General features: G+C 36.3%; 1 protein-coding gene and 1 long non-coding RNA gene across 16 annotated transcripts in view; both read right to left on the minus strand.

The window, feature by feature from the left end:
- The window catches only part of LOC127514139 (CD209 antigen-like protein C), a 51,577-nt gene extending 50,144 nt beyond the window's left edge, over positions 1-1,433 (minus strand). For 12 of the 14 annotated variants that reach the window (XR_007930688.1, XR_007930609.1, XR_007930681.1 and 9 more), the window contains exon 1: positions 1,271-1,433. Coding sequence is in view for 6 of the 14 variants with exons in the window: in XM_051897828.1 (XP_051753788.1) it covers positions 1,271-1,397 (127 nt within the window). In the remaining 8 variants the exon portion in view is untranslated. The remainder of the gene's footprint in view (positions 1-1,270) is intronic. The other 2 variants (XM_051896729.1, XM_051897085.1) reach the window with 2 other exon arrangements.
- Positions 1,434-5,332: 3,899 nt separating this feature from the next.
- LOC127515184 (uncharacterized) lies at positions 5,333-10,047 on the minus strand. 2 transcript variants are annotated; one of them, XR_007930789.1, is made up of 5 exons: positions 8,923-10,047; positions 8,629-8,733; positions 8,434-8,555; positions 8,261-8,364; positions 5,333-7,776 (listed from the first exon to the last, which is right to left on the minus strand). It is a non-coding gene; the product is annotated as an uncharacterized LOC127515184 (long non-coding RNA). The 2 variants fall into 2 exon arrangements; XR_007930785.1 differs by having other exon boundaries at positions 8,261-8,555.
- Positions 10,048-10,342: the final 295 nt, after the last annotated feature.

Consider the following 10,342-nt stretch of genomic DNA (forward strand, 5'->3'; position numbering starts at 1 on the left):
AACAGAGAGAAAACACACAAATATCAGTGAATATACCCTTCATATTATTAGAAATTAAGTTTCATATCAACCTTTTTAGGTAATCTCTCTATGCCTATAGATGATAGAGATACCTTTTTAAATAGTATATACTTTTATAAGACATTGACATTGTTCATGTAACACAATTCTTAATATTGTACAGAACATTTCTAATTTCCTCAAACATTAGTGACACTGGTAACATTTTAGAATACTGATCCATCATTAATGAATAACTACACAGGACCAAATGAGTAATGCATTATTAACATTCTAGTAACTACTATTAACTAACAAGAAACTCTGATTAATGAATTAGTAAGTAAGAGTGCTCAGTTGATGGTGGTAGTTCACTATTAGCTAATCAGTAACTACTGTTTTTTTCATACCTCCCAGAGAACTACTAAGAACTACTATATACAGGTTCATAATTAATGTGAATGATGCATAATGTATAATTAATTCTAAAGTGAAGATCATGTTAACCCACTAATAATGACTGAAGTATTACCAAATCCTTCAGAAGGAATTACTAATTATTTGGATCAGTATTCTAAAGTGAGAAACATGATAACTCTCTAGTAACTACTGAAGTCATTGTAAACTTTTGAGGTTTCTGTACATTCTTGTACAGTTTTGTACAGTAATTCCTTCTGATGTATTTCGTAACACTTAAGTAATTACTAGTGGGTTATAATAATATTCACTTTAGAATACTGATCCAAGTAAGTAGTAGTTCCTTTGGAATTATGTAGAAGCTCTTGAGTTATTGCTATCCAATACTTTACAAAAAGTATCAAAAGTTTACAATGACTTCAGTAGTTACTAGAGAGTTATCATTTTTCTCACTTTAGAATACTGATCCAAATAATTAGTAATTCCTACTGAAGGATTTGGTAATACTTCAGTCATTACTAGTGGTTTACCATGACCTTTACTTCAGAATAAATTATATATTATGCATTATTCACATTAATTATGAACCTGTAGTTCTTAGTTCTCTGGGAGGTATAAAAACATAATAGTTACTGATTAGCTAATAGTGAACTACCACATTCAACTGAGCACTATTACTTACTAATTCATTAATCAGACTTTTTCGTTAGTTTATAGTAGTTACTAGAGTGTAAATAATGCATTACTCATTTGTTCCTGTGTAGTTATTCATTAATGAAGGATCAGTATTCTAAAGTGTTACCGTGACACTATTAGATAAATCCTCTCGTCTATAAAGTAAATTTCTGCTTACTGTGATTTTGAGCTTTCTCTTTATCCTGGTTTTTACTCCATTTTCGAGGTCCAGTTGTGTCAATATCTTCATCACTTTCATAAATGGCGTCTAATTCCATGATTTGCTCTTGTGTCTTACGGTACATCTTAACAGATGTGTTCCTCAGAATGATGAGTATAGTGTTTTTAAATTATTGCTAAACCCACATTGGGAAGTGATTTTATTTGACGCTGCATTTAATAAAAATATAGACTTCCGGTAAGAAGCTCTCCTCAGACCCAAACTATGACTGTATCTTCGAAATTTAACCACATGTACACATGTGAACTGCAAAACCATGTTGGCAGCTACAAAATCCAACAAAAGGAATCTGTGAACAATTTTACAGAACAGGTCTAAATGGACCTTTATGTTGCTGACTTTTAACTGACTGGGGTTGAATCATAATTTAAATCAACGTGGCACCGGGCATCAGAGGATGATGCCTTCATTTTTACAGATATAAAACACGGCATGGTTACACCAGGATATTCACATTTTCACAGTATATATGTAAATGTTAGTGTTCTGCCTTTTATTCGTCCATGCTTTTTGCAAATCACATGCGGGGATGCTGGTGTTATGATTCCTGCCCCATGTTCCCCATGTCTTGTGTTTAAGACATTTATGTTGAAGTGTATTTGTTCCTATTGTTCCTGTTTTCTTTATTTCCAGTGCTCTCTTGTTTGTTCCCAGTATTTACTCTAAGCTGCATCCCAATTCGCCTACTTATACTATGCCGTAAAGAATGTACTCTTCTTGTGAAGAAAAAGTACATAATTTTGTGTGTGTAGCTGAAGAGAGAAGCTTTAGTTTAGGTCACATCGATCACACCGTAAAATTGTGTTTTTAACAGTCTTTAAAATTGAAATGCTTTGGCTTCACTTTTCAGGATGTTTGTGGCCCACTTGGATTAAACATAGTACAGAAATGGTTTTTGACACCAAAATGAACTAAAATGTCCTTAAAATCAAACCATGAAGTCAATGGGGGATATGTTAAATATCACATGACCAAATGGGAAAAGTGGTCTCATCGCATACACTTGTCGGGAAAAGCGTTAACAGCAGCATAGTTCTTTTTGTTGTTGCTGTTTTATTTGATTATAATTTGTTAGTGAGAAGAATTTTTTTTTTTTTTTTTTTTTTTTTTAGATATCTGCATATGCAAGTGGCATTGGTTATACTCATATTTGGTAGTTCCTTTGAAGGTTTCTTGAGTAAGGAAATGCATACAAAGACCTGTTTTACAGAATACGGAAGTTGTGCAGAACAACTAACCTCAGCCAGAGCCTTAGATGAAATCAACTGAAGATAAAAGAAGACATTAAATCTCTCAAGATCTGATTAATTTAACACTGAGGATTTTGCTGTGTAGTGCCCCACCAGTTGAGAACCATGTCCAAAAACAGGATATTTGATATATCATGTATATAAATATTGGTATTACCCACAAGTGAACGGTTTCTGTGACTTTTACCTGATTTTTATCCACAGGACTGGTTTGAGTCGAAATAGCATGTAGCTGTTATTCATTAATGTCATTCTTTAAATCTAAAAATATCTAAAAAAAAAAAAAAATAGTGGAAAAACACTTGAGCATCTCTGGTCACTTCAGTCCTCCCTATAGGCCTAGTGAAGTCCCTGGTTACAGATACGGAGATGTTCCTTCTATTTGACTAAGCTGATTGCTCAATTAAAAATCCTTACTGGTTGTGTTTTAAAGTCATTTCAAGTTTGATATTTAAATGAGTGAGCTGTTTATTTCCTTTTTAAAGGCACAGTATGTAAGATTTTTGCAGTAAAATATCCAAAAACCACTAGAACCACTAAAGCTACAATATGTAGATTTTCCACAGTATGTAGAATATAACCACTGTTATATTTTGTTCAGCTGAGTACTTACAATATCCCAAATGTTTCCAACTATCCGCGTTACCCTCAGTTTTCGGTTTTATTTTGTAGAAACCATGGAAACACTAAAGACGCTTTAATATATTACACGTTTTATTAGACAAGGGAACAACTGTTTGGTTACATTTATAGACAGAAAACTAATTATTGTTATATAGCTCAACACATTCAGTCTTATTGTTTAAATCTAGTTTTCTTGATTTTCAGAGAGTACCATGCTTTTACCATGCCTCAGACAAAAACACTATTGTGTCAAGTAGCTAAGTAATACAGCATTTTCTCCATCATACAATACGATTTAAAATTAATTGCATGCCATTTATCAACACAAGCCACCCAGCATTTATTAATATGATATTCTAAAACTGATCTAGCTTATAGTGTGCAACAAGTGTCTCACAGTAACGTCATAAAATCATTTCCAACACAGTAACACAATGCTGTGTTACCTCACGCTTGACATGAAGAAGCGGAAGCAATGACTGCGACATAATACAAGTTCCACTGCTCTCGAGACATGTGTCACGCTCGTCTCTCATTATCAATCGCTCCAGCGGCCTCGTTCAGCTCCAACATCACTAGTCCTGCTCTGCTTCATACTACAGTAACGTTAATAATCTCATCCATTAACATGATTTCTGCCCAAGTACCATCCTGTTTCTTTTCCAACGACTGTGAGGTGAAGACGACATCTCCCAAGTCTCCGCACTCAAACTCTGCATCATCAAGCTACGCTTTTGTTTTGAATAGGCCTCTAGTGGCGAAAATCTACATATTGTAGCTTTAATTAGTCTTCCCATTAATTTATTCATTCAGACTGATGTGTGGATGGGGAACACACACAAAAAGGAGAGGTGGGAGTTATCACTTGAACAGTTTTGCTTTATTTTTGTACTGTGGATTATTTTCTAATTCTATTTTTTTTTTTTTTTTTTTGAGGAAGCATTTCCTCCTTTGCCTCCTCGAGAGAAAGTCCCTGCTGCAAAGACAACTTATACGGAATGCAGAAGCTATAGCAGAAGTGAAAGTGCAGTAAAGAAGTAGTTCTCCTGTCCTGGGGATACCCACCACTGCACATTTTTCATGTCTCCCTCATCTAACACACCTGATTTAACTCATCAGCTCAATAGTAGTGTCTGCAAGACTTAAGGCCCTGGTATACTTCATTTTCCACGTTCTGCTCCATCTCGTGCATGTGAGTCTTTCAAAGTATGCTCTTTTGGCCATGAGCGCAAAAAGATACGTACTAGTGGACTGCTGTTTTCAAGCGTGACCATCCGCGTGGTCTCAAAATCTTTATTTTTTTTAGCTCAAATGTCATGGAATGGAATATACTGCATTGTGGGATATCAAAGGCAGCAAAGGATACATCTATGCTGCCTTCAAAAATCAATCAGATTAAGGTATCTCAGGAGACGGTATGTGGAACGATCATTGGATTTGGACATGCCTTGTTACCTTCCTACCTCTGTATCCTGCCTGCGGAGACAGCATTTGTCAGTTTTTAGACACAACCTTAAATTGGGTGTGTCTGATGAGGGAGACATAACAAATGCAAGTACACAGGTGTTCGACGCATGCGCGGTTTTGAGCAATCTCTTGCCACGAGTAAATATATTTGTATTTTTTCATGCTAGAGTTGTACAAATGAGGGTACTTTCTAACCTCTTCACACAATCTGTCGTTTATATAGGCCTCCATTGCCGCTGTGTTTCTTCGAGTACCTTGTGAATCGACGCCCCCAGGGCACAATTTCCACCTGTGGATAAACTAATTACTGCAATATATAATATATAATCCGGCTATGTGTGTACAGTACTCGAGTATTCTTCTGATGACGAAATTTGCGTCATACGCACTGTACGCTGACCCTCTCGTACTTGTAAAAAGTGAAGTATACTTTGGACTTAACTCAGAGATTAGGCTCTAAATGAGTTCAGTGATTCAGGTCAAATGATGATTATGTCAAAACAAAACCAACAACACCTGATCACATTTCCTCTTTGTTTTCTTGGTTTGTCTGTCAATTACAGCAGCTACCCAAAACCATGTTAAAAAGTCAAGGGTCAAGAGCCTAACTAAATGAAACACTAATCTCCATAATGGTGACTTAAAATTGTGACTCTTTCCTTCAGTTATTCTGTTTGTTAACATCAGGTGTTTTCACTAAAAGTCAGTCATCATGTAATTATTTACATAATAATTTCATTAACTTTCATTAACACTACTTCACTGTTAATTTCAACACTCTTGAGTGTGGACTCAAATAAACTCTGAGGAGAGTTAATTTAACACTTGGGTTTTTGTGGTGTAATTGTCCTGTAAGCTGTTGATCGTCTGATTTAACTCTTTGAATGTGTTTTAGTAACTCTTTAAGGGGTCTTTCTCTGCTTTGATGGAGTATGCAAATATCAAAATTATAACAATTTACACCATATTTTTTAAAATAATGTTTTAAATAAGTCTTTGTTTAAAAACACGTTTTTCTTTGGATAAGAAACAGACGTTTAAAAAAAAAAAGAAGGTAAATTTAATAGAAAATAATTCCATATTAATACACTTCATATAAAATCAGAAACCCTGACAATATTAAAACTGTAGGCAAGTTCTCATTCCTCAAACACATCTGCTACACCATTCCTTCCTTAAAGTAATTTCAACTTTCTGTGAACAAGAATATGTAAAAAAAAAAAAAAAAAAAAAAGACTACATAGAAAAAAAAAAATATTTTTTTTTTTTAAACCGCTAACCCCAAAACAGGAAGTGGTTTAATTTCACACCGGCCTTCAACAACAATAAAGACTTGCAGTCCAACTTAAAACGAGCATGCTTTAGGGGATAAACAACAAATGACAAAGGAAAAACAGTCAACGATCTTTACTGAATATCTGAGTAGCCTATTAAGGGTTAATCTATGTTTAATGAATACAGTAAGAGTATGCAGTGCAAGTTTTGTTTTAGGCTATTAATTATTTGAATACAACTGTTAGTGCATCTTCCTGAAAACCTTAAAATCTTAAAATCTTTGTATTTTTGTTCTGTTGTATTTTCTGTAATTAATTCTTTGTTGTTATTGTATTTCATACTGTTTACTTCTGTAGTTGTTTTGAGGACATTTTAATTTACTTAGTATCTTTTAGTTTTTTAGTTTTTGCTGAAGTATTGATGGTTGTGAAAATTCACTTACTCATATTGTGACATAAGACTGCGATCATATCACATCACCACCAATAATCGTGTTAAATAATCGTGATTAACTTTTGCCGTAATCCAGCATCCCTAGGGCCTAATATGCAAAATTCACTTTTACATAGTGTTTAAATGTAAATGTGTGTCTGAGTGTGTGTAAACAAACACCCTAACTAACCTTTTTTTATATTCCCCATAATCAGAAACAGTGTCTCAAAACAAGCTGTTCCAGTTTTCAAATAAATTACACTGCAGTGGTTCTCAACCCACAGATCTGCACATTTGGCATGTCTCTTATCATTCAGTAATGGAGCTCTCTGCTAATACACTGATGATCTTAAACAGGTGCGTTAAATAAGGAAGAAATACAAAATGTGCAGAGCGGTGGGTCCCGAAGAGAACCACTGTTAAATTTCATTCATGATAAATATCCTCAAAATACAATATCTGTTCTGATATCCTTTTACACATTTTTATTAACTCACACAAAGGTTCAGGTAAAACCAGGGATGTGAAAACAATCTGAAAACATTTTTCAGCCTCTCTTCACTACAGTACTGTTTAAATGTCAATCAAGCTTTTTTAAAATAAGACTTAAAAAGTTAAACATGTATGAATGAAAAGGCATAGTTTTCATACTAAATCGAATTATAGGCTGGTGGTGCTTGAGATGTTATCAGTCATTCAGTGATTATGTGAAAAAGACCAACAATGAGGAGGTCCAAGATTAAGAAAATGTTAAAAAAAGTGATTGTATCTATTTAACAAAACAGCAACACGTGTTCTCATCAAATGCAATGAAGCTGACAGACAAGAATGAAATGTGAAATAAAAGCAAAAATGAAGTTTACTATGTCATCTTTTCATTATTGTGTCCCATCTTTTGATTATTACCGCTTCCTCTAGTAATTATGTCTTTGATTTTTAATTTTCAGCCTTTTAGGGTTAATTTTAATCTGGGACAGCTTAAACTTCTATACAATGCCACTATAAGCAATATGTGTACAAATGAAACACTTGGTAACAGATAAGATTATATTAACATAGAGCTGCTAGTGATGGATCAAGACATGAACACATCAGATGTAAAGTGTGCAGCAATTTCAGATGAAAGCAGTTAAAACATGATGAAATAAACTGACATTGTTTTAAAAGATAGGAATTGTAATAATGAATAATATGATCACAATAAGATTGATTCCATTAGATGATGCAAGTAAAAGCATGAAAAACAGGGCAAAACCCTATTTCTCACAAATCCCTTTTCTCTTGTAAGAGCAATCGAGATCACACCAATTGTTCAGAGTGTGTATTCCAGGATTCAATCCAATGCAGTCCTCATCTCCACCACGATAGTTATTCGGCTCACCCACAGCCCAAAACCTGAATAAAATGTGTCAGATATCTAATTATTGTTCAACCAAAGTTTTTATCCATTTACTAAAAGAAGAATGCAACAAAGAAAATATGCGCTGTGCAGGTAAAACCTCTCTGATCTCAAGAGGCTCACTAGAGAGGTTTTTAGTGTCATTGTTAGTGTGTGGGTTCGAGTCCCATTAAGACCAGGGCAGTAAAGACCAGAGAGGTTACACAAGCAATTCATAAATCAGTACTTGCACTTGCACAATGACAGTTTCAAGAGAAAAATTTAGCACAGTAGCTAGAGTATAAGTGAAACTGAAAAAACAAAAAACAACGAAAATAATTTAATAATTTACCAGAATTTATTTACAGGGTGTCTTTTGTGTTTTTGCTGCTTGGTTTTGTGGTCTTCAGCAATTTTCTGGAGGATCTGATGTTCTTATTTTTAAAATGAGAATCAAGAAGACTAAAACAGATGATTTTCTGAGAGTGTTTTGTCACTTACCCTTGTTTCAGTGGTGAATTATCCACCCATTTCATGTTGCCCTCGTTCTCAATGTCAGACAAACCGATCCACACATTGTCCTTGACTAATGAAGTTATGAGTCTCTGTGTGTGAATAAAAACAGGAATAAGTGTGATTCTCTCATTCATGATCAGACACTCACACAAACTCACCTGCTTCTCTTCAGTGTTGATAATGACCAGATCAGCTCCTCGATCCCTGCAGTACTGCCTGCTGTCAAACCAGCTCTTCAACTCATTGGATATGAACAAACCATCTGGACCCCACAGATATCCTAATAGAACCACAATTGTATACATGTAATAAAAAAAAAAAAAAAAAAAAAAAAAAAGTACACAAAAACTAACCTTGTTTAGAAGCACCCTGAATGTGCTGATGTATGATGGCAGCAATCAGAAGAAGACAAAGGATCCCGAGACACACTGTGATCAGCACCAAACATCGACTTCCTTCTGAGAAACATGACGAAGACACAAATATTAATGAATACACTCAATATTATCAAAAATAAAATTTCAAAAGATTTTATTTTCTTCTATAAAGGCAAACATCTGGATATACTGCTGTAAAATATGCAAACAAGAACATATACTAGAATAAGTCCAAATAAATAAAAGCTTCAAATCAGACTTTCAGCTTACTGCGATTTCTAGCTTGTCCTTCATCCCGCCAGTGTCTTTGACGTCCAGTTGTGCCATTATTTCTGCAATTATTTTCATAAATGTCCTCTATTTCCATTATTTGTTCTTGTGTCTTGCAGTACATCTTCACAGATGAGCTGTGGTTCCTATAATGATGCCTACTCTTAATAGTTCATTTTATAGTGCCAACACAGGAAGTGATTTCATTTGACACTAGCCTTCAATGTGAATACAAACTTCCAGTCTGAAACTCTCCTCAGATCCAAACTCTATAACCATATCATCTTTTACATTCAACCAGATATACAGTAGTGAGCTAAAACCTGTTTTGGCAGGAACAAAAGCCCAACAAGAGTCCGTGACCACCCAAATGACAACCTTACAGGACAGGTTTAATTAGACCTTTCTATTACTGACTCAAAGATTGTCACAGACACGCCAGGCTCCACAGTCACCCAATCACATCGCACTCCCTCTCCCGAATACTAACAAGCCTCACCTGACGCCAATCCGCACTCATCACTACTGCCACATAAAAGACACACCAGTTCACTCAGTCACTGTCCGGTCTCGTTGACACTAACCTGTGTTTACTTACCTCTTGGACTCCCTTGCTACCGACTTACCTGTCTCCAGCGTCCTCCGTGATTCCCAGTGTCTCCTCGTCTCCTGTGCTTCTCCGGTGTGTCTTCGTTCCCACGTCTCCTGGTATCCACGCTCCCTAAAGAAACATCCAGACAAGTATCAGTGCCAGCTCATCTGCTCAGCGATCCATTCATCTGCATTCTCTTACCTGCATTCTGATCACGCTCTGCATTACCTTCAATAAACCTGTTAACCCGTATCTGTGTCTCCGTCCCCTTCTGTATGTAACAGAAGACCGGACCAACACCGCCCAGGTAACAGCATGAGCACCCCGGATCCCATTCAAGAGTTGGTCACTGCACTTCGTCGCACCTTCGCCAGCACCTCCACGGCAACAACACCAGCGAACACTTCCGCATCCACCGCCGCAGCTCCTTCACCTCCCGTGGTCGCCAGTCCCATGGCCAAACCGGCGCCCTTCTCTGGTCTGGCGGAGGATTGCAACGGTTTTCTCCTGCAATGTTCGCTGGTCCTGGAGATGCAACCTGCACCTGTACCCCTGACGATCGTTCTAAGGTGGCTTTCATAATCTCTCAACTCCACGGAAAAGCACTGCGATGGGCTGAACCTCTCTGGAATTTAAACAACCCTGTAGTATCATCCTTGTCAAGTTTCACAACTCACTTCAAGGAAGTTTTTGGCAAACCCGCCTGGGACTAGGCGATTGGTGAGAGATTATGCAATTTAAAACAAGGTGCACTAACAGTGTCTGATTATGCCCTCCAGTTTCGTACCCTCGCTGCTGCAAGTGGCTGGAATGAGCAGGCTCTGATTA

The sequence above is a fragment of the Ctenopharyngodon idella genome, chromosome 1, assembly GCF_019924925.1.
Source record: "Ctenopharyngodon idella isolate HZGC_01 chromosome 1, HZGC01, whole genome shotgun sequence".
Taxonomy (NCBI): domain Eukaryota; kingdom Metazoa; phylum Chordata; class Actinopteri; order Cypriniformes; family Xenocyprididae; genus Ctenopharyngodon; species Ctenopharyngodon idella.